Source organism: Notolepis coatsorum (assembly GCF_963971535.1).
Source record: "Notolepis coatsorum genome assembly, chromosome: 11".
NCBI classification, from domain to species: domain Eukaryota; kingdom Metazoa; phylum Chordata; class Actinopteri; order Aulopiformes; family Paralepididae; genus Notolepis; species Notolepis coatsorum.
Window position 1 is genome coordinate 36,504,175 of NC_140175.1, and position 24,999 is coordinate 36,529,173.

The following is a 24,999-nucleotide window of genomic DNA, read 5'->3' on the forward strand; positions in this document are numbered from 1 at the left end:
TAGTGATATCTATTCAAATATTTTTTGCCTATTAGGGGGTACTACACTGTACTACACTGTTTGTAGCCTGTGTGTAGTTCTGTTCAGTTCAATAACATCATTATTATTATTATTATTCAGTTATCAGGCATGTGTTTAGGTTGTCTATTACTAATGGTTTGATTAGGTATTGTGTTTGTAAATATCTGTTTAAAAAAAAAAGTATGGCATTTTACAATACAGAACTTTGAAGGCGTTTTCCCAAAAATTAGTTTTAAGAGTTTTTCCTCATACTCTGAGCCAGAAATCTCCACTTCAGTAGCACTCACATACACCAAACCTTCCAGTTCTATTCATATCTATGTTCTGAAGGTATTTACAGAAGGGTTTGTTGATATCGCATTCATACCCTGATTTATATCACATTTTATTCCTAAAAACATGGCGAAATATGGAATTTTACCATAAAAATGGACTGATGGAGTATTTTCTGATTTATGGAGTGATAAAAAGAGATATCCAAAATCCCCTCTGTAATAACCTTTGGCTCTAATATGTCAACAAAATGAAACTATAATTTTGAAAATGGCTTTATCCAATGTTCAGATTTCTGTCCTGGAATTATATGCAAATTAGTGCATATTTAAGTAGATCATGCCTCATTTGCATATTTAAAGATAACATTTCAGAAAACTTGTAATACAAAAAAGTCTTGTCTTAATATAAGTAATCAACTGGGGAAGTTTCATTGCGATATCTATTAGTTAATTTTTTTACCCTATTTACCTGCAGTGTCTCCCCTTAAGATGTTAAATCTAGAAAGGTCCAATTCAAATGTTAATTTCTATTGTTTCGGTTGTGATCGACTACATACAAACTGTGTTGTAAAACAAAAACGAAATAAAATAATAGTTCGATGGCAGTTGTCAATGACAATATCTAACCACCAGAGGGCACTGTTTCCAACTGCCAGCCATAAGTCCCTTTAATTATTAAGGATAAACCTACTGTTATTCACATAACTATAAGCTGAATAAAAGATAGGATGGTGAAAAGAAGGCCCTTAAGTAACAATGTAAAGGCATGACATTGACTCTAACCTATAGGGTTCGGAGGTGATAACGAAAGAGAGAAAGAGAGAGAGACTTTTAAGGCCCAAAGATAACAGGTGACAACTTAGTACCAGATGCAACAAACAAATTCACATATTTTGACTAAAATAATTTCAAAGGCTATAAGCTCATTCAGCTATATAGTCCATAAAGCCAGAATAAATAAGTAGACTCCATTAGCTGTTTTGCGGTGGGCTTACCGATTCATCTAATGGCCTCAGTCTCCAGTCGTAGTTCCTTCCTGAAAATGGAAAACTTTTTAACCCTCAGTGAGACGAATTTCTTTTCTTTTGGTTTGTTGCAAATGGCACTCATCATATCAACAGTACTGCATGACGATCCTTTCCCGCATATGAACTATATAACTAGTCTTGTGTTTTTTGTACGTGTCCAAAAACCTCCACGACCGGCACTTCCCTGTAAAGGCTTGTGTCGAGGAATACATTTCGTTTCATCTAAAACCTATATAAATATAAATAGTCTTTTGAGTCGAAAGGCATGTCCTCCTCAGCCCATGTTGGAGCGCAGGAAGATGAGCTTGTTCATCTCCTCGGCCGTCACCTGCTGCTTCCTCTTCATGGCCAGGCTTTGCTCGCACATGCTGGCGCACTCGCTGCGCACCCCCACGGCGGGCACGGCCAGCAGCCACAGCGCCAGGCGAGCCAGCCGTGGGAACCGCTCGCACACCGGCGAGCTCCAGTACTGGAAGAGGTCGGGGTTGCCCTGGAGGAGGGGCTCCGCCAGGTACTGGAACATCTCCTGGCGGACCTGGCCCTGGCCCTCGTCGCCGCCGCCCGCCACTGCGCACAACGCTGACCCCGGCCCCCGGGAGTTTCCGCCAGGGGCCGCGACCCCGTCCACGCGGCTTCTCTTTGGGGTGGGCGGCCCGTCCCCGTCCCGCTCCTCGCCTACCGCGCCCCCGCCGGCGCCCATGCCTCCGTCCCGGGACTCGGTGGCCATTTCGCAGGCGCGAGAGATGATGTCGTCGTGCTGGTAGGACGGGACCGAGCGCAGCTTCAACTGGGGGTCCAGGATCATGGCCACCTGGTGAGCTCGCTCCACCTAGAGGCACAGAAGGAGATTGCAGGACTGACTGGACATCCTTTTTATAAAAAAATATTGATATTATCGATTAGATATTCAAAAGAGCAAGCGTATAGCATTAAATTGTGGCCCAAGCCACACTTAACATTTGTGGATCTATTTACTTTCAAAAGCCTCGGCAGCTATGTCACCTGTACGCACTATTAGAAAATGAAGCACTTAAAAGAGAAGCTTCTCTCGTATTTTTAACTATGGACTACGACAGGATAAGTGCTGAAAACCTAATGGGCATAACCTTGTAGTCTAGCCTTCAGACTATGCTGTCAGTCTATAATATTGTTGAACGTCTTCCAATGAAATGGGATAGGAATAGGATATCTAGTTGAGTGAGTTCACATAGTCTACCCCTGTTGTATGGTACATGCATTAACAGGCGCAAGGCGAAAGGGCTTATGTCAAGCGCAGCAAACCGCAAATGGGACTTGGGCACAAATATGTGTAATTATCCATTGACATCTACCGGTTACCTGATAATATACCCCGATTGTATAATTAGAGCCAAAATTATTAGAATACTGTGAGATTTTATTCCTCACAACCTAAAGACATAATCATTATAAAAAAGAAATCTTAGTCTTAGATTATAAAGATTAATACAAAAATGTATCATAGTCACTTATTCTGCTCTGAGGCAGAATCCAATACGCAATGCAGCCTCTCCTCCTTCTCCCCGGTAAATGGTCCCCAAGTTGTCAAGCTCATAGCCTCAGCCAAAGCCTCCACCTGCTCACTTGACCCCATGCCTACCACCCTGGTCAAGATCTGCCTCCCTGCTCTCTGCCCCACCATGGTCAACATCATCAACTCCTCATTTGAATCTGGTCTCGTCCCCCCCTGCTTCAAAACAGCCTCCGTCACCCCCATCATTAAGAAACCCGGCCTCGACCCAGACGAGCTAAACAACTTCCGTCCGATCTCCAACCTTCCTTTCCTTAGCAAAATCATGGAAAGAGCAGTGGCCGCCCAACTCCAACAATACATGTCCAACCATGAGCTCTATGAGCCTTTTCAATCCGGCTTCAGAACTCAACACAGCACAGAGACCGCCCTCATCAAAATTACCAACGACCTCCTCCTTGCAGCTGACTCTGGCCACATTAGCATCCTCATCCTCCTTGACCTTTCTGCAGCATTCGACACAGTCTCCCACTCCATCCTCCTCAACCGCCTATCCAACAACCTCGGCATCACTGGCTCAGCACTCTCCTGGTTTCAAACCTACCTCACCACCCGGACACAGTTTATCACCATCGGCGACTCCAGTTCCACCCCGGCCCCAGTCAACCAAGGCGTCCCCCAGGGCTCCGTACTTGGCCCAATCCTATTCACCATCTACATGCTCCCCCTCGGTCAGATCATCCGCCGCCATGGCCTCAGCTTCCACTCCTATGCCGACGACACTCAACTCTACCTCTCCACCAAACCATCCACCCATCTCCCCCCACACTCCCTTATCAACTGCCTTCACGAAATAAAAACCTGGATGTCATCTAATCTCCTCAAACTCAACAACAATAAAACCGAGCTCATGGTTGTGGCACCCAAGGCCCTGCTCCGGAAGGTTGGGGATCTCACCCTCCACATTGACGGCTGCTCCATCTCCCCATCCCCTAAGGTCCGCAACCTGGGCGTTATCCTGGACTCCACCCTTTCCTATCAATCCCATGTCAATTCCCTCACCAAATTCGCCGTCTTTCACCTCCGAAACATTTCCAGACTCCGACCATCACTTTCCGACACCACAGCTGAGACCCTCATCCACGCCTTCGTCACCTCCCGCCTGGACTACTGCAACGGGGTCCTGTCCGCCTGTAGCTGTTCCGCAACGTTGCTATTTCCGGGGTAGGCCTGATTGGCCCCGACAGGCATGTGACCCGCCGCGGCCACGCCCCACGGCAGCCTCAGGACGCGGCAACGAAGCTGCTGTGGTTCACAGGCGCTTTCCGCCTTCAACGGCGCCCGCAGCATTAGGAAGGAGTTCGCGGCGCCTTTCACATTGCAGTCATCAGTCATAATAAACGCGCCGCAGTCGGCAGTCATGCAATCATTTATCATTTAACATTTGAAAGGCATACATTGTTGTATGAAATAAAATAGTATAGAGACATATGTACAGCGTCGCGCCACAGTCGGCAGTCATGCAATCATTTATCATTTAACATTTGAAAGGCATACATTGTTGTATGAAATAAAATAGTATAGAGACATATGTACAGCGTCGCGCCGCAGTCGGCAGTCATGCAATCATTTAACATTTGAAAGGCATACATTGTTGTATGAAATAAAATAGTATAGAGACATATGTACAGTGTCGCGCCGCAGTCGGCAGTCATGCAATCATTTATCATTTAACATTTGAAAGTATGAAATAAAATAGCGGGGAGAATATGCTCACGCGAGCGGCATCGCTGAGCTCTGGTGACGCGGTCTTATTGGGGCTTATGCCGAGAACAGCAGTAACACAACATTGCAACTGTTGTGTTACTGCTTTCTGACCGAATTAGTCATTCATTTGTCTAGGTCAGTCTCTAACAGTGTAACAGTAAGAAGCATTTTGGATAAAAGTATTCTGTACTTCTGTATGACAACAATGTATGTCTTTCAAATGTTAAATGATTAAATGATACACAGCGAAATCTACGCTCTCGCCTCTCATCCTGCTTTCGCCAACGGCAGCGATGTGAAAGGCGAAGCGAACTCCAGCAGTAGCGCGCTTGCCGCTGGGGCTGCCGCGGGGCGTGGCCGCGGCGGGTCACGTGCCTGTCGGGGCCAATCAGGCCTACCCCGGAAATAGCAACGGTTGCGGAACAGCTACAGGCGTCCTGTCCGGGGTCCCAAGCAAAACCCTGGACAGGCTCCAGTATGTTCAAAATTCAGCTGCCAGGGTTCTAACCCGGACCAAACCCTGGCAGCACATCACCCCCATCCTCATCCACCTCCACTGGCTCCCCATCAAATTCCGCATCACCTACAAAACCCTCCTGCTCACCTACAAATCCCTTCACGCCCTGGCACCTCAGTACCTCACTGACCTCCTCCACCCCTACACTCAGTCACGGTCCCTGCGATCCACGGACACTGGTCAGCTCTCCATCCCCCGAACCAGACTACGGACGTTCGGGGACAGAGCTTTCAGTGTGGCAGCTCCCACCCTCTGGAACTCCCTCCCCGCAGAACTCCGCACCGCCCCAACTCTGGACTCATTTAAAAAACTGCTCAAAACCCACCTCTTCAACCTGGACTTCAACCCCTAACTTTCTCACTTTATATGTATATGTTGCGTCTGTCCACTATGTTTGTTAATTTGTTATCCCCCCCCCCCACCCCCCCCCTTATGTAAAGCGACCTTGGGTCCTCTGAAAGGCGCTATATAAAACGAAGTTATTATTATTATTATTATTATTATTAATACATGGTATAGAGTCAATACCTTGAAGTTCTCCTTGAGGGCCTCCAGGAAGTAGTGGCAGAGCTTGCTAGCAGTACCAGTGCCAGCCTCCCCAGCCTTGGAGGTGAACAGCTTCTCCAGGCGCAGGTAGACGGGCAGCACCTGCTGCAGGGTGGGCCTCCTCTGGCTGCTCAGCTCCAGGGCTGCCAGGCGTAAGGGGGCCAGCAGGCAGGCCAGTGTCCCCAGCAGGTGCTTGTTGAGGCCCTGGAGGAGTGGAGCCGTGGCCTTACTGCGCCCGTACGCCTCGCAGATCTGCTCAAAGTGCGCGTGGACCTGCAGCAGGGCTTCGGCCGTACGGTCCCAACAGGGGGGCGTGGGGCACTGGGCGGGGCCGCCGTGGGAGCCCTCCTCAGAGCTGTTGGTGGAAGGCTCCTCCCTCAGGGTCAGGCTAGTGGAGGACGAGATGTCCCGGCACGTGGAGAGGAGTTCAGTCAACTCGTGAAGGCCCCGCGCCTGGAGGCTGCGCTTCCCGAGGACCGCCTGGACCACGGCGCCCAGCGAACACCCGGCGCACCGCAGGCAAACCCTCCGCCGGCCGCCGCTTCCCAACGGCGAACCCCCGACCCCCGCCGCCCACAGCCGGGGCTCCGACACGTACACCGTGCGGATGTCCGACATCACAAACTCCGAGAGCACGTTCTGCACCCAGTGGTGCACCTGCTCGGGCCCCTCCCGCAGCTCCGCCTCCCTGACGCCGAGCACGTAGCGCCTCAGCCGGGAGCCCTCCACCTGGTAGGCCGTCAGCACGTAGCAGGCGTCCGGCCCGTACGTCTGGGAGTGGCAGGTGATGGCGATGCCGAGCGAGGCGTTGGAGCCCAGGGCGCACGTGACCTTGACCTTCACCTGGTTGTACATGCGGGGCAGCTGGCGGAGCGCCAGGGCGCTCATGTTGCCCAGGTCGTCGCGGGTGGAGTAGGCGCCGTGGCGGGCGCCCGTGTCCACCAGGGTCTGGGCCAGCTTGAGGAAGTCCTTGCTGTTGAGCACGTTCAGCATGCTGAGGTCTGCGCACATGACCCGCAGCAGACGCTCTGCCACCTGCTGCCGCTCCTTGTCTGGGAGCCCGTTGTGCTCTGCCAGCCGACATGGTGGAGGGATGGATGGGGAAGAAAGAGAGAGAAAGGGGTAAGAGACCAATATTTAGTTTCAATTACCAGTGAAGTTGGATTCAAGAAGAGACTAAGAAAAGCTGTAATGCAGAAAGAGATTGATTTTGGTTAAGTCTAATCTGTGTCTGATGAATGATTTTTTTTTTTTTTTTTTTTTTATTATTGCAAAACAAAAAATTATTAAAAGTCAGTACTCAACACACAATGCATAATGAAACTTTCAGTAAAGGTGGTTAAAATATATGCAAGTACAGAAACAGGATAAAACAAAAATAGTCTATAATAACATTTTAACCGTATACAGTGTATATCCAGCGAAATTACAATTATATAAATGTTAGTATATAATATACCCCTAATACCTATTTTCTAAAACCCTACACACATATGCTCCAGCTCAAACCCCCCCCTCCCGGACCCCCTCTTGGATAGTACCTCCATTATCCCTCACTCCTAACCAGACACTACCATTATAAGCTAGCTTTTATTCTCTCCACCACTTCTAACCACATTGACATTTTGGATTCATTGAGCCCCAGAATTCTTGCTGTAGATATTTATTGATATATCACATCGAGATATGTAAGAAACCACACTTTTCGGCACATTTTTTCCGGTTGAAACCAACGTGATGCGATCAGTTTTTTTAGCTACTGTGATACCCGATAAAACCAATCTTTTTAGTTGTGGATTCACTGCAAACTCAAAAACATCATTCAATAGTAATACCGCGGGGTGTACAGGTATATTCCAAAATACGAGTATTGATAATTGTTGGGACACATCTTTCCAGAATGCCTTAACTGGTGGGCAGTCCCAATACATGTGCATAAATGTTCCTTCGTCCCCATTTGTACATTGGGAGCATTTGGAGTCTTGTATAAGCCCCATTTTGCACAGCCTTATAGGAGTCAAGTATGTCCTGTGAATATAGTTCAGATTGATTTGTTGATGATCCGGGTTCCTTGATGTAAGTCGGACATTTGCCCAGGCTCCTTGCCAATCAAAGTCATATTCCAGGTCTGGTATATCCCTCCTCCATACAGTGTCTAGTTGAAGGGTTTCATACGAGGACGTTAGTAATTGATAATAAAAACCTGATACAAAACCTCCCAATGTATCTCTTTCATAGAAAAATTTGTGGTATCTGTGGTGTTCAATTGGTATGAGTAATGGAACACCGTGAGATCTCATACAAAGTCGTAACTGTATGTAAAAAAGCCATGTGGACTCGGTGAGGTTAAACTTTATGCATATTTCGACATAACTACAGAGGCCCTTGTTATTACAAATATCCCCTAATGAGTGTATGCCTTTCTCTTCCCATATAGGGAATCTTATAGGTCGTTTTCCCATTAAGAGTGCATTGTTATTGAATATGGGAGTGTGATTATGCCATTCTTGAGGGTTAGGATATTTCTTTTGTGTTTCCCGCCATGTTCTGATTGCATGGGTAATTATTGGGCCAAATTCTCGCTCACAATGCTTGATTGAAAGTTTAGTGTGTGCTATGTCTTTCAGTCTCTGTGGGGCTACCATGTTTTCTTCTAATTCTCTCCAAGATACCAAAGCCTGGGGGTCAAACCATATCTTCAATGGTCTTAATGTGAAGGCCTTAAAATATTGTAAAAAATCTGGGACTGCCATGCCACCGTCTGCTTTATTTCTCTGTGCGGTGGATCTTTTTATGCGAGGTGGTTTGTTATTCCAAATAAATTTGTATGTGGAGGTTTGTAATCTTTTCCAGTAGCCCTCTGGAGGAGGTAACGGAAGCATTGAGCTGAAGAAATTGATTCTTGGTAATACATCCATCTTAACTATTGATACCCTTGCCTGTACTGAGTTTTTAAGTTTTGCCCACCTGTCCAGGTCGTCTTTGATTTTGTTCTGTATTTTTGTGTAATTGTGCTTCACCGTTTGTCTTATGGTGGGAAATATTTCCACACCCAAGCATCTGAAATGTTTGACCATGGGTATCGCACCTGGGAGGGTTGTGTCTTTTTTTGCACTGGTGTTAAGAGGAAGAAAAGCCGACTTAGGCCAATTTATTTTAAATCCCGATAAATCACCAAAGTTTTCTATCAACTTGAGTATATGCGGCAATGTGTTGTTGGGGTTTTGCATGAACAATATTACGTCGTCCGCATATAAACTAATTTTATGATGTGTGCCCTTGATTACTATTGGTTCTATGTGTTGGGATTGTCTTATAAATTGTGCTAAAGGTTCTAATGATAGATCGAATAGTCCGGGACTAAGAGGGCAACCCTGTCTGGCTGAGCGTGATACCGGAAAGATATCGGAGATGAATGTGCCTGTTGTAATCCTGGCCGATGGGTCCTTGTATAGTACTTTAATCATATCAATGAATCCTTTTCCTAACCCCATCCTTTCTAATACTGCCCATAGAAACGACCATTCCAACCTGTCAAATGCTTTCATAGCATCCAGGGATAGTATCGCCTTAGGTGTGGTGTCCTCTTTGTCTGCATCTAGTACGTGCAGTATTCGCCTTATGTTATCATTGATCAGGCGACCTTTTATGAAGCCTGTTTGGTCCGGATGAACTAAAGACGTCATATGCTTTTGCAATCTGATGGCTAATATCTTAGAGTACAGTTTGACATCGGTTCCGAGGAGGCTTAAAGGACGGTAACTACCGCACTCAGTGGGGTCTTTGTCTTTTTTGTGAAGAACTGAAATGAGTGCGATATTTTGGTGTTTATGGAAGCTTCCCTCTTTGACTGAGTATAAGATCATATTTAGTAATAAGGGTCCAAATATGTCCCAGCAAGAAATGTACATTTCTGATGGGATACCGTCAATTCCCGGAGCCTTGCCGTTTTTCATTACGGATATGGCCTTCTTGAGTTCTTCTAATGTGATCGGTACTTCTAACTGTTTAGCGTCGTCCTCCGTAAGTTTAGGGAGAGTAATTTGATTAAGATATGTGTCTAATTTGTCTTGATCAAAGGTCGTTTCTGAATTATATAAATCGGAGTAGAATTCTTTGAATGTATCATTTATTATTTTGGGTTCTGTTACTAGAGCTTGTTGTTTCCTAATGGCAGTTATATCTGCAAATTTTGCATTAATTCTTAGTCGCATGGCTAATAGGTGACTAGGTTTAGAGCCTTGGAAGTACTGCTGTTATCTTGTGCTGCGTATTTGCAATTCCGATTTTTGTCTGTATATTGCTTTGATCTCTGTCTTTAGAATGTTAACTTGGTTTTCTAGTCTAGTAGAGTTGTTGTATTTTAAAGAATTAAAAAGCGTTGAGTAAAGCGTTTCCATTTCAGATAGTTTTGTGTTTTGATTTTTGCGCAATATGGAGGAAAATCTATCCGAGAAATCCTTGATCATAGTCTTTACCGACATCCATAATATTCTGGGATCTTGCACCGAGTTAGCATTATCCCGTAGGAATATTGTGAGAGCTTCTTTAATTTGTGTAATGAATTCATTGTTGTTAAGCAGCATAGAATTAAAACGCCATCTTGGGGCCCGGGAAGATAGTGTACCAAATGTTGCTTTCAGGATTAAGTAGCAGTGATCTGATAGCGCATTGGGTGTCATTTCCACTTCATATTTATCAAATATTCTCGGGGATGCAAAGACGTAATCAATTCTGGATAGTGTGTTGTGTCTCGTCGAACGACAGGAGTACTTGCGGGTCATGGGGTTAAGTGAACGCCATAAATCAGTTACCCCTGTTGATTTCGACCAATCTTTTAATGCTTTAGATGAATTTTTTTGTTCGCTGGAAAAGGTAAGGTAAGTTTTGTCCATCCTTGGGTTCCAAATGGCATTAAAATCCGCACCTATTATATATGAGTACTCGGGATGGTTTAACATTTCTCCGGTTAGTGAAGTGAAGAAACCCACTTCGTACAAATTTGGGGCATATACCGCTGCCAATGCAATTTTCCTGTTATTGTGTATAATCCTAGCTATAGTTATGCGCCCCTCAGCATCCGACCATACCCCTTTCAATTCGATATTTAATTTGCGTCTGACGACTATGGCTACCCCTCTAGTTCTCGTAACAAAAGAAGAGTGACTAATTTTATGGTATACGTTATCCGCTAACGTATTTATGTCTTCCTCTAAAATGTGCGTTTCGCTTAATAGAGCCACGTCCACATGTTCTTTTTTCATCAGTGTGAGCACGCTTTTGCGTTTGTGTTGTTTGTTTATCCCACCGGTGTTCCATACCATTATATTCTAACTAGCCATAATCTATGCATGTTTTTGTGTAGTTTTTGGTAATGCTTCTGGAGTGTGAAGCTACAATAGATGTACATCCAATTAATGAGGTCCCGTTGAGAGCTGAGCTTAAAAACATATATATATACAAATAAAAATCCCCTATTTTCCCCTCACCCAGAAAGTCGTACAGGCCTGTGTTCCAAGAACACATCCTCCGCGATTGACTTTCTCCCATAGTCCACCGGATTGCCCAAACTGAGCATTGTAATCTTAATCTTCCTATGCTAATTGCCATAGGATCTAACATTTCCATTCTATTGCAATAGAATGTCGCTTTTGGTCTTGCACCTTCCCTTACTGTAATGAAGTATTGTGATAAATGACAGAAAAAATAAAATAAAAAATAAAAAAAGAGAATAAACTTTCATCGACATATTCATTTGAACCCTCTACTAACGTGTGGAAAAAAGGAAAAAAGGAAAAGATTGTAGAGCAATATTGACACCTTAATGTGAAGAACATTGGAAAAGAACAATGCAAGTTAAAATATATTTTAAAAAATATAGAGTAATGAGAAGAAAAAATTAAATAAAATAAAAATCAATGGAAAGATATAGATAAGGAATGAGAGATAGAATAATTATCAACGTGGAGAAGCCACTAGAACCGAATTAACAGATTAGATAAGATAGAAAAGCAGCGCCTTTTAGAGCTTCAATGTGCCTTCAATGGAGTGATTACTTAAATTGTTAGAATAACCTTGTAGTGTTCATACGTTTAAGTGTGGTTAATTTTTAAAATATTATTAAGGACTGATTGAACTTCATTTAATTTATTATCTGCTATGTGTATACACACCGGATGTTTATTGTTAGAGTTGTAGGCTTCGTTGTCATGGTGCCTTATTATTCTAGAAGGTTGTAGAGTATACTAGTGCCTAGACTATTTTATGTTCCAGAATGATCTAAGAGACCCAGGGCATTTGAGCGATAAACCCAGAATATTCCAGATAGATCTTTTTGCAATGATATGTATTTGTCTCCTCAGAGACCAGAGATTGAAATTATAATGTATTATGAATCGTATTATACACAGTACACATTGTTATAGACGGCTTGCATATCGTCTGCTACCTTGATGAACACAATAAAGTCATTCTAACACTGGTATACATTGAGAAAGAGGCTTATCTGTTTCCGGCATTTTCGTCCTGCCTTGGGTTATTTGCTCCATTTCGATTCAGAAAATCCTCAGCTTCAATAGGTGTGTATATACCTGACCTGCGGCCGTCACTGCCCAAGAATGATAACAGCGCCGGGTATGATAGCCTTGGCTTGTAACCGGCTTTGAACAGCTTTTGCATCACCTCCTTGTATGGTAGACGTCGGATGATGGCATCTTTGCTCAAATCTTCGTAGATAAATATTGGTTTACCACCATAATTCAGATTCCCACGTTGGTTGCGAGCAAATTTGATGATGTCATCCCTTGTTGTAGTCTTCCGCAGGGTGACAGTGATGACTCTTGGCCCGTTGATTCTTTGCCCCCGAGAACCGATTCTGTAAACTTGGTCCACTTCTGGCACTGTGTTTGGATCGATGTTACCCAAAATCGTTGATAACACTGTTGGAAAGTTGGGATCTTCACAGTTTACTGCTTCATCAAGCCCTACAATGCGGATGTTATTCCGCCTGTGGTAGCGTTGGGTTTCTAGTAGCCTCTCCGTCGCTTCGTTTTTAAGCCCTTGTATTTCCCTCCGATATTCTTCTTTCACTCTTTCCATCTCTTTTCCCATCTCTGTCATGCCACCTTCGTTCGCCTTGACTGCCCGTGTAATTTCTGTCACCGTATTCTCCACTGTCGTGATTCGCATGGACTGTAAAGCGCCCGCTCTCATAACCTCTTCGAATTTAGTATCGATGTGTTCAACGTGTGCTTTGAAAGCGACCATCTGTTCTTTTACGTGTGCTTTGAAAGCGACCATCTGTTCTTTTATCAGGATAGTCAGAGAGTTGAAGTCGGGTTGTGTAATTGAACTGCTTGTGTCAGTTGATGTTATTGGAGCAGTGAGGGATCCGATGGATGTTTTTGCTATTATCTTCTCAAAATCGCCTGCTTTTTCCTTCACGGTACTTTTTTCTGATGTTCCTGTTATGTTGTCATCTATTGTCTCCCTCTCGGGGCCAGTTGTCCTTGGTCCCTGTGTATTCTCCTCTATATTCCCCGCGTCGGGGCTTGTCACCAACGGATCTGCCACAGCGTCGCCTGACATTTTCCTTGAACGTGTTTCAATAGGCGCCGTTAGAATTGCTGTGTCTTGTTTCCTTCCACCCTTTCTCTTATCCTTATCCATGTTGTCTTTTGATATAGTTAGTAGAGGGTCTTATCAATACATACGATGTGGTCTAATCTCTTTTGGTATTGTCCAAATAAGGTTTTTAAACGAAATTAACGATAACGGGAGCGGAGCTGTAACCAATTGCGTGCGCTACATATTGCAGCTAAACCGGAAGTCTGATGAATGAATTCTTGTGTTGGGTTATGTATTGATTTGGAATGTCTGTCTAATGGTTATGAGTAGGGATGCTCGATATTGGCTTTTTTTTTTTTACAGATACCGATATTGTCCAACTCTTAATTTCCGATACCGATATCAACCGATACCGATATATGCAGGGTTCCCCCCCCCCAAAAAACAGAATAATTTCAGGTAATTAACATTACATATCTCTTGTTGTGGAATTAACACAACATTATGCATACTTTTGACAATAAATCAAATCAGAAATTGTTCTTACTTGCTTGCCTGGGTTAATAAAGGTTATAGAAATGTAAAAAGATTTATTTTTTTTAAAACAGATACAGATATTTTTTGATATCACATTTGAATGCCAATATCGGCCGATAATATCGGTAGGCCGATAATATCGGACATCCCTAGTTATGAGGAATATTAGTACAGTATATGGAATGTCAAGCTGTTTTTGAACAAGTTTTAGTTTTCTCTGAGATGTTTCCGTTTGTTCTTGTATTGGTATTTGTTGTTTTATTGATATTTGATTTGTTCTATAATTATGTTTGTTATTGTTCTATATTTGTTTGTATGTCAGATTTAGATTGGTTTATTGTTCTATATTTGTTTGTATATATTCTTGGTGTTTTATTGATATTTGTTTTATTTTATGTTGTTTTATTGATTATTATTCTTGTTTGATTTTTTTATGTTTGTATCCAGACCCCAGGAAGAATAGTCGCGGCTGAGGCAGTGACTAATGGGGATCTGAAATAAAGAAAGAAAGAAATAAAGACCTACACATTATAGTAGATTAGATTAAATGTATTGTCATTATACAGCACAAGTACAGTACAACAAAAAGAAGTTTAGCATCCAACCAGAGTGCAAATGTAACAGTAAAAGTGCAATAGTAATATACAATGTACAGGTGATTAAACTGGGTATACAAATATAGATTAGTGCTACTGGGTGTAGTCTACTCAGATGTATGTACAGTTGTAATATTAATTAGTAAGAGTAGTAAGGTATATGTACAGATATAGTATCTACAGATATGCAAAAATGATTATGTGCATCTATGTACAGACATGTGGTGTGGATAGATATATATATGGTAATAATAAATATATATACAGTATATACAGCATTATTATACAGAGTTATATGGATTACCGTATATGCAGGTGTATAACTAGGTATAAAAAAAATATTACATGCAGGTATATTCAATGCCAGTTCTCATTTCACGTCTTTATAACGTGGACTTATACATGAAGATAAGTACTAGATAAATGGAAAACAGCAGCACACCACTTAAATGCGCTGAATCACCTCTGCATTGATTTATATTTGTACATTTCGGTCACAAAGACCTTACTAAAGCAATAATTGTTTTAAATTATCGGAAAAAGAAAATAGGTTTTTAACGTATACATTAGCCCCTTACTATGTACAGGGGTCATGCTGATCGTGGTACAGTAGTCAGATTTGGCCCCTCTTGTACTCATGAAGAGGGGCTTCAAACCAAAAGATCAGATTTATAATCAGAATCAAACACTGACATCTGTTAGCTGCTGTTACAGAGTGCATTGCCTTAACATGCAAATCTTTTATAATTTATAATAAAAATTAACATGCTAATTACTTCTCACTCATGTAGGCTTCTACTGGCTAATTATGAATGACTATGATTATGAATAGAATGCAAATAAAGCACATGAGTGCAAATAATGTGCACAGTAATGAACAAGAATGCATCTTCCACTATTCCCTTTCCCCCTTGTACACTACCTAGTAGCTATGTGATGCATCCTCCACCATTTCTAGTCCCCAGTGCACACTTCCACACCTGCAGGTCACTTTGGCGACTGCCAGAGGACGGACTGCACGGTTATGCGTTTGTGTGACCTCTCAGAGTGCATCCATGCCAAATAGTCACTTCCTGTCACGTCCTCATCCCTGCTCACCTATTTAATATCATTCAATAGACAGTCACTTTTCTGATGTCTAGTGTTGTCATTGGTATAAGCCTAGTATAAATTAGTGAATTATTAGTTAAATAATTCTTTGCTCCATTGTGCCATACTGTTAATGTTTCTCACGGTATGTCTTCGACAAACCTTGGCTGACTACTCTGGAAAGGTGGCTGAATATTTTGATTATTGTGATTGGCTAAAATTGTGCGGGCGTCAAGACTGGCTGCCACTCACTCACCCACACAGATACCGCATGGGAGCCAGGTTAAGGAAGAATAGTGATTACCTTGGTAATAACTAATAGGGATCCAAACAAACAATAGCCTGACCTGAGATTAATGTAATTTTGCTTCACCAACTATTCATTAGCTGGAGTAACTTTGTACCTTTGAAAATTGTTATCACTACAAAATTTGTGCAGTGTAGGCAAAAGACTGTGGACATCAAGGACACTGTGTGTGTGAGTGTGTGTGTGTGTGTGTGTGTGTGTGTGTGTGTGCACGCACGCGCACACACGCACGCACAAGGCATTTTCTATTACCCATTATCGAATCTCATGCCAAGAAGCAATGAAAGCAGTATCTGGCACCGGCATTATCATTATCATTATTCACAGAAGATTATTGCATAGAAATCAATTTGTAAAAACCCAATATCCATAAAGAGCCCTTGTACTGTACTCGGCCCCTACCCAATATCCATAAAGAGTCCTTGTATTGTGCTCGGCCCCTTCCCAATATCCATGAAGAGTCCTGCCCCTACCATCTAAACTGCAGGCCCAAACAATGCGTTTGTTGTCCTCAGTTCCAGCTAGTACTATTGGTGTGTTCTGTATCAGTAAATACAAATTAATTAAGAAATTGCACAGGTCTGGGGTAAGTATGGATATGGTGACATGTGACCCTTGTACGTTCAATGTGGTATTCATTAGTTCATTAGAGAAATGAACAACATTTATGAAATTTATGACTTTAATCTCAAGAGAACAGTTTAATTCTTCTAAATGTATTACTTTAATATCAGAGAACCTCTGTTTTTTTTCTCTCACTTTAATCTCAGAAATGTTGCGTTTTTTCTCTGAATATTACTCCGTCAAAAATGTTTTTACATACATTGACCTAAATACGCCGTTGTAAATCACTTACTGATATGGTAGTAAAAGAAGCTATACGAATATCATAAACTATATGATTTTGTGCTACATAGCGGAGTGTGAGGTTTTTGTTGAAGCCTACAGAGCACATACTCCTTTGTAGATACTACTACAGTATATCTATATCTGTACATATCCTTTACTAGTTATGCTGCTGGCCAGTATGACTACTACTACCATACTGTCTTTCAATCAATCAAATCCTTTATTTAACCAGATAAACATCATTGAGATTAACATCTTTTTCAAGAGCGATCTGGCCAAGCAAGGCAGCAGAAAGTTTTATTTGAAACCTGTATCACTGTACATATTAATATTACAACTCTGTACACACATCTGATTAGCACTCATTTATATATGTTATACCCAGTTTAATCACCTATACATTGTACATTACTATTGCACTTTACTGTGCACTCTGGTTATTTTCATTGTATAACGACAATACATTTGAATCTAATCTAATCTAAACAACTACATGAAACCAGCACTGTAGAAATGATTTACTATTCATTTAATAAATGAATTAACCTAAACATGCAATTTAACTGATAATCTGATATACACAAAATGTATTTATTTATGTTAATTTAATTGTGTTGGTGTTTCCTTTTCTGCAAAATAAGTATGTACATTCTGTTTGGTTTGGTAAACATCGCAATTAGTCTATCAGTGTACTGTATGTGTAGGGGCAGGTACAAATAAGAATGGTCTTCTTCCCGTTCCTTTTGGCCATGGAATTTAGTGGAGCATATTAATATGTACTGTTGGACTGTAATAATTCCATGTACGAATAAATAAAAATGAAATGAAAATGAAATTAAACTATTCCTAACTCAACTATTCCTTCTCAATGTAGGCTTTAGGTTAGCCTGCTGTCCTACTATAATAATGGCACATCAAAAACAGTTGTCTACCAATCATAGCAAACTGAAGCATTCGCACCATGTAACATATACTGTGAAAATGGTCGTTAGTTTAATGCTCGTTAATGTTTAATGCTTGTTAACTTGTCACGTGACGGAGCACATGCCTCTTAACACTAAAAACAGACATTATTGTTTGGGAAGGTTTTTGTACGGCTGCCTTTTAGTAGTAAACACAACAAAGGTTGATATAAGGTACAGTATTGCCATGGGGTAACATTGACATGGAGTAAGAGCACATGCTTAACCTCTCCTTAGCCTTAGTGTTTAGGGGACTGGCTGTTCCAGGGGGGTTCACTTGCCTTCGAGCAACAACACTTTATGCCTATTCTTATGTCTGCACGTTCTAGGTTGCACTACTTTTATTGTCTTTTATACCTATTCTTATGTCTGCAGTTTATGCATTGTTTTTATTCTGTCAACTGTATACAAATTTTATGCCTAGGTTCATTTTATGCTATTTGCTGTGGGGCACTTTGGGCTGCGGTCCATATTATATTGTAAAAGAAAATGTATGCATTGAAATGTCTGTAAGTCTCGACGACATTGAAAATGAGGTGACCTCAATTGTCCTTTAAGAATAAATAAAGGTTTGAATAAAATGTTATTGAAATATAGAAGAAAATGACTATAAAAGATGCACACAATATACCAAGCTTCTTAGCCTTCTCGCCCCCCGGTTCTGAATGACCATATAGGTCATATAGCATATAGGCCTCACATTACAACAAGGACACAGTGTCATAGAGACAAAGCATTCTTGCATAGATTAAAGTTATACCTGCCCTGAGGTGAGCGAGGCAGAGCACTTTTCTCTCGGTCAGAATGTCAGTAACACAAATACTTAGCTAATGAAGCTATGGTATAAACACGCCTCAGAATGTCAGTAACTCAAATACTTAGCTAATGAAGCTATGGTATAAAGACGCCTCAGAATGTCAGTAACTGAAATACTTAGCTAACGAAGCTACGGTATAAACGCTGCTCAGAATGTCAGTAACTGAAATACTTAGCTAACAAAGCTACGGTATAAATATGCCTCAGAATGTCAGTAACTCAAATACTTAGCTAATGAAGCTACGGTATAAACACGCCTCAGAATGTGAGTAACTCAAATACTTAGCTAATGAAGCTACGGTATAAACACGCCTCAGAATGTGAGTAACTCAAATACTTAGCTAATGAAGCTATGGTATAAACACGCCTGAGAACATCAGTAACTCAAATACTTAGCCAACAAAGCTACAGTATAAACACGCCTCAGAATGTCAGTAACGTAACGTAACATAAATACTTGGCGTGCATCGACCCTGGTTTTGGACATATGGAAAATCGTGCTATAATAAAACACAGCCCAGAATGTCAGTCAAATGTAATGGTGTTTTTCTACCGGGAGCATTCTTACCGGGGTACCCTGTGTCGATGTAGTGAAGTGTGATTGACGTTGATGTCAACCTAATGCTTGTGACTGACTGAATCAGTGACTGATTGTGAGTGACTGAATCAGTGACTGAATGTGAGTGACTGAATCAGTGACTGAATGTGAGTGACTGATTCAGTCACTCACTGTTTCAGTGACTGAATGTGGTCGACTGACTGAATCAGTGACTGATTGTGAGTGACTGAATCAGTGACTGATTGTGAGTGACTGAATCAGTGACTGAATGTGAGTGAGTGAATCAGTGACTGAATGTGAGTGAGTGAATCAGTGACTGAATGTGAGTGACTGAAACAGTGACTGAATGCGAGTGACTGAATCAGTGACTGAATGTGAGTGACTGAATGTGAGTGACTGAATCAGTGACTGATTGTGAGTGACTGAATCAGTGACTGATTGTGAGTGACTGAATCAGTGACTGATTGTGAGTGACTGAATCAGTGACTGAATGTGAGTTAGTGAATCAGTGACTGATTGTGAGTGACTGAATCAGTGACTGAATGTGAGTGACTGAATCAGTGACTGAATGCGAATGACTGAATCAGTGACTGAATGTGAGTGACTGAATCTGTGACTGAATGTGAGTGACTGAATCAGTGACTGACTGAATCAGTGACTGATTGTGAGTGACTGAATCAGTGACTGAATGTGAGTGACTGAATCAGTGACTGATTGTGAGCGACTGTCAGTGACTGATTGTGAGTGACTGAATCAGTGACTGAATGTGAGTGACTGAATCAGTGACTGATTGTGAGTGACTGAATTAGGGCTGGGCGATTCTTGCTAAAATGTGAATCACGATTTCTCTCTTAAGAATTGAGACCACGATTCTCATCTCTTCAATAAAATCATTTAAAAAGTTTAAAAAAAAAATATTTTATAACTTTTTTTTTATAAAAAGAAAATAGTCATAACTTAGAAATGAGATTGCATAGGTCTATGAATCGAGATCGCGATTTTTTTTTATTAATTGCCCAGCCCTAGACTGAATCAGTGACTGAATGTGAGTGAGTGACTGAATGTGAGTGACTGAATCAGTGACTGAATGTGAGTGACTGAATGTGAGTGACTGAATCAGTGACTGAATGTGAGTGAGTGAATCAGTGACTGAATGTGAGTGACTGAATGCGAGTGACTGAATCAGTGACTGAATGTGAGTGAGTGAATCAGTGACTGAATGTGAGTGACTGAATCAGTGACTGAATGTGAGTGACTGAATCAGTGACTGAATGTGAGTGACTGAATCAGTGACTGAATGTGAGTGACTGAATCAGTGACTGAATGTGAGTGACTGAATGTGAGTGACTGAATCAGTGACTGATTGTGAGTGACTGAATCAGTGACTGATTGTGAGTGACTGAATTAGGGCTGGGCGATTCTTGCTAAAATGTGAATCACGATTTCTCTCTTAAGAATTGAGACCACGATTCTCATCTCTTCAATAAAATCATTTAAAAAGTTTAAAAAAAAAATGTATAACTTTTTTTTTATAAAAAGAAAATAGTCATAACTTGTTGTATAGGTCTATGAATCGAGATCGCGATTTTTTTTTATTAATTGCCCAGCCCTAGACTGAATCAGACTGAATGTGAGTGAGTGACTGAATGTGAGTGACTGAATCAGTGACTGAATGTGAGTGACTGAATCAGTGACTGAATGTGAGTGACTGAATGTGAGTGAGTGAATCAGTGACTGAATGTGAGTGAGTGAATCAGTGACTGAATGTGAGTGACTGAATCAGTGACTGAATGTGAGTGACTGAATCAGTGACTGAATGTGAGTGACTGAATCAGTGACTGAATGTGAGTGACTGAATCAGTGACTGAATGTGAGTGACTGAATCAGTGACTGAATGTGAGTGAGTGAGTCACATTGCCAGTTATAGAGGTGCTTCGCATCTAAAAGCAGCTGAAAGAAACAAGGCCCTGCTAATAGCCAGGTCACTGAACGCTGTAGGTTAATGAAATGCTCTACTGCCATCTAGAGGAATTATAAGGGATCTTGATTTGCGCATTGAGAATGGTAAGTATCCGGGCATACACACCGGGCACTGTGCAGAACTAATTTCCACTTCTCAGCCAATTACAAATCCAGTATTAACGGAAGCCGTTGTATATACAGTGCAGTCGGTAAGTCAAGAGAAACATTTAGTTGTTTTGCTCTGTACTCAGATTTGATATGGAACTATTACTGTGAGGTTAAAGTGCCAACTGTAAGCTTTCATTTGAAGGTGTTTACATCCATATCAGGTGGATTATATTAGGAATTGTAACCCTATTATACATCCAAAAGTAATTGTACTTAAATTAAGTCATGTTTAATATTTGGTTCCAAACCCATTGCAATCAATGACTGTGACCCTTAAGTGCTCATTTGTGAAATGATTTTGTCTTTCCTGCTAACAAAGCAGAGACCAATGTCCCCTCAATACACCTGAATGGAACTTAATGGGAATTTAGGTGTACAGTGGGCTCCCCATCAGAATACTCAAACACAGTAGCAATTCTGAGTAGTACTGTATGCATTTTTTTGTGCATGGATGGAAGATTTCTACTACAATACACACAATTACAATTATCTCTTGGGCATTTCCTGGTTGTTATACAAGGTAGGTAAATAAACGATAATCACCTACAAACACAATACTGTTCTGACAGTATTCTAACCATTATAAATAATGTGTTTTTCCATCTGCAGGTGGGCAATCACACCCCCACAGGTACCCATGTTGACAGTGGCCCCATCTGCACCGAAAGACATGCATGTTTTCATCCACCCTTCGTCATGCCCTCGACAAACTGCATCAAATGCCTTGGTGGCATTCAACTCTAAATTATACTATTATGACTTATGACTATATGGCTTTAAAATGTTACACTTAAAAAGTCCAAATAAAATTGGTATTTATAAAATGTTTTTTCTTTTTGATCTTTTCCCCCCTCCTTTTTCCTCCGATTTTGTCCCATCCCAATGTTAGTCGTTATGCCAATTCCCAATCCCCTTCCTGGTCGCTGCGCACTTACCCCCCACAGTCGGTCTGGGAGAGTGGAGGCTATCACGTGCTTCCTCCGACACACGTCTAGCCAATCAACCGCTTCTTTTCACCTGGCAGCGCGGACTCTCACTGAGAGGGTGTAACGTGTGGAAAGATCACACTACCCCCCTTAGATCCTATCCGCGCTGAGCAGGCGCCCCGACCGAACCGTAGGAGTCGCTGTTTACAACGACCCAGACCCACCCCGCCAGCTTTCCCACCCTCTAATACAGCCAATTGTATTAGTGTGAACGGCCAGCCAAGCTGGTGACAACGCCGGAGCTGTGAGCTGGATTCGAACAGGCGAATCCAGCGTCTCCGGTGTTGGTGACGAACCCAATCTCCGCTACGCCACCTGACCGCCCTTTTATATAATGTTTTTACCAGTTTCACACTATATGAAATAGTTTTGTATTATTTGTAACCATATTAATTTGGTAACATGTAAAGAGTGAAACAGAAGTGACGGCAGGCAGGGGTGTTCTCTCAAGTAGCAGCCTGATCTTGCTTAGAATACATAGATAAAGTCAACCACAGGAAAAAGGTACATAATGTATGTTATGTTATAGCCATATGCAATATATTTACGTTTCATATCCGCGAAAGTAAAAAACTAAAACAAAACTCGGGAATCGAACTAATGATGGTTGAGATGGGGGCGAGTGCACCACTAGACCAAGCCACCCACCCCGACACAAGTATAGTGATACTGTGATGATGGTTCGTTCACAATACTAAGCAAGATCGAGCTGCTGCAGACTACCGAGACACACTTTTCTGATAGCCTTGCAACTAAAAACTGTTTATCCTTTCTCTCTAAACTGCTCCTTGGATCTCTATTCCAAGTTGCGCAGTCCTATGTCATTTGTATGGCCTATATATCCAAGCTTAGCATGTTTATTTTAGTCTACATTCAGCTTCATTTAAATCCCTTCCAAAAATGTCCTTGGTCATCATGCTGAGTGGGATGAAGGTGTCTGTAGGCTTTTCTTCTGCAAAGCCTGATAGTTAGTCTTTTTTACATAATCATATGCAGTGTTAATGGGAGAATCTTTTACGGCTGGCATTCCCCCTCGAAACATTTGGAGCCGTTGTGCACCGACTCTAATAACAGAGTTATGCAAATTGGGGATGCAAATGGAATGTTCAACTGTGGTTAATATATAACCATGCTAGCAATTCTATATAAAATGCTCTAATTGTGCCATATGGCATGTACCATAATTCATGGATATTATATACATAGTGGTGGGATTGGGATGATCAATGCACCTTTGAAAAGGGAACCGAGGGAGTGGTTCCTCTGGGGGAGCGCCTGGACCTTGATCAGAACCTGGGAGGGGGGCACCGCCGGAGGCTGGGAGGCCCTCCACAACTGCTCTTGTGGGGCAGAGGGCGGCGAGGTCGTTGGAGAATCCGCTTTGGTGTGGTTCTCATTGTCCGCTGGGGAGACACACACCCAAACGCGTTACTGTATGTAGAGTTTTGGTACAGTAACTAAGGTCATAATTATGGTACAGTAACTAAGGTCATAATCATAGAGTTATGGTATATATAGTGACTAAGGTCAAACTTATAGAGAGTTATGGTATAGTGACTAAGGTCAAAATTATAGAGTTACGGTATAGTGACTAAGGTCAAGCGTATAGAGTTATGGTATAGTGACTAAGGTCATAATTATAGAGTTATGGTATAGTGACTAAGGTCAAACGTATAGAGTTATGGTATAGTGACTAAGGTCATAATTATAGAGTTATGGTATAGTGACTAAGGTCAAACGTATAGAGTTATGGTATAGTGACTAAGGTCATAATTATAGAGTTATGGTATAGTGACTAAGGTCAAATGTATAGAGAGTTATGGTATAGTGACTAAGGTCATAATTATAGAGTTACGGTATAGTGACTAAGGTCAAAATTATAGAGAGTTATGGTATAGTGACTAAGGTCAAAATTATAGAGAGTTATGGTATAGTCATCATTAGGGGTGGAGTGGGATGGGTGGGGGGGGTTCTATGAAAGCACAACTCAAATCTCATGAGTGGAACATAATTAGATTGAAAACATAAAACTGAATAAAGGTGGTGAACAGAAAGAAGTGTTAAGTAAAGAAAAGTGTCGAGTCTTTATTATTGCCAAAATCAAGCCTTTGCTCTCGTTCAAAGATCTCCAGAAAGTCATCCATGCCTTCATCTCCTCTCGCCTAGACTACTGCAACTCCCTGTGTACTGGGATTAGTCCGTCATGCCTGTCCCGCCTGCAATTAGTTGAAAACGCTGCAGCCAGACTCCTGACGGATACGCGGAAGAGGGACCATATTAGTCCTGTTCTAGCCTCCCTCTCCACTGAGAGAGGGACTGTATAGAATTGATTTCAAGCCCTAAATGAGCAGGCTCCCTCCTACGCCGCAGACCTCATGAAGCCCTGCTCCACCACCAGGTCCCTCGGGTCGGGCCGCCTTGGGGCTCCTGCTGGCCGTCCCGCGACCTAAATCTAAGATCAAGGGTGTCTGTGCCTAGACTGTGGAACAGCGTCCCCTATTCGTCAGATCTGCCAAAACACACTTTTATCCTCTAGCTAGCCTTTAGATCCCCCCTAATGTGGTGGTTTGTACCAGTATCTATGATCCGTTGTTTTTAATGTGATGATTTGTGCCTATTGTGTGTATTGATGCCTAATGATTTGTGCCTATGCACTATTGTGCGTATTGATGCCTAATGATTTGTGCCTATGCACTATTGTGTGTATTGATGCCTATGTGTGAGCATTTTCCGCTTTTAGTCTTCTCTCGTGATTTTACTACCTCCCCTGGTATGTACAGCACTTTGGTCAACGTGGGTTGTTTTTAAATGTGCTTTATAAATAAAGTTGACTTGACATGGTGATACTTCCTGCCAACTCTCCTATTAGACCCCCCCCCCCCCCCCCCCCCACCAGGCCCTCCGAACAAGGTGTGTAACTTCCTGCTAACTCCATTAGAATCCCCACCCCACCCCGGCC

General features: G+C 42.1%; 1 protein-coding gene across 1 annotated transcript in view; it reads right to left on the reverse strand.

The window, feature by feature from the left end:
• Positions 1-1,580: 1,580 nt before the first annotated feature.
• znf618 (zinc finger protein 618) overlaps positions 1,581-24,999 on the reverse strand; it is a 108,519-nt gene continuing 85,100 nt past the window's right edge. Inside the window, exons 13-15 of the mRNA XM_084325484.1 lie at positions 23,273-23,443; positions 5,626-6,713; positions 1,581-2,153 (exon numbers count right to left, since the gene is read on the reverse strand). Of these exons, the coding sequence (XP_084181610.1) occupies positions 1,599-2,153; positions 5,626-6,713; positions 23,273-23,443 (1,814 nt within the window). The 3' untranslated portion in view covers positions 1,581-1,598. The remainder of the gene's footprint in view (positions 2,154-5,625; positions 6,714-23,272; positions 23,444-24,999) is intronic.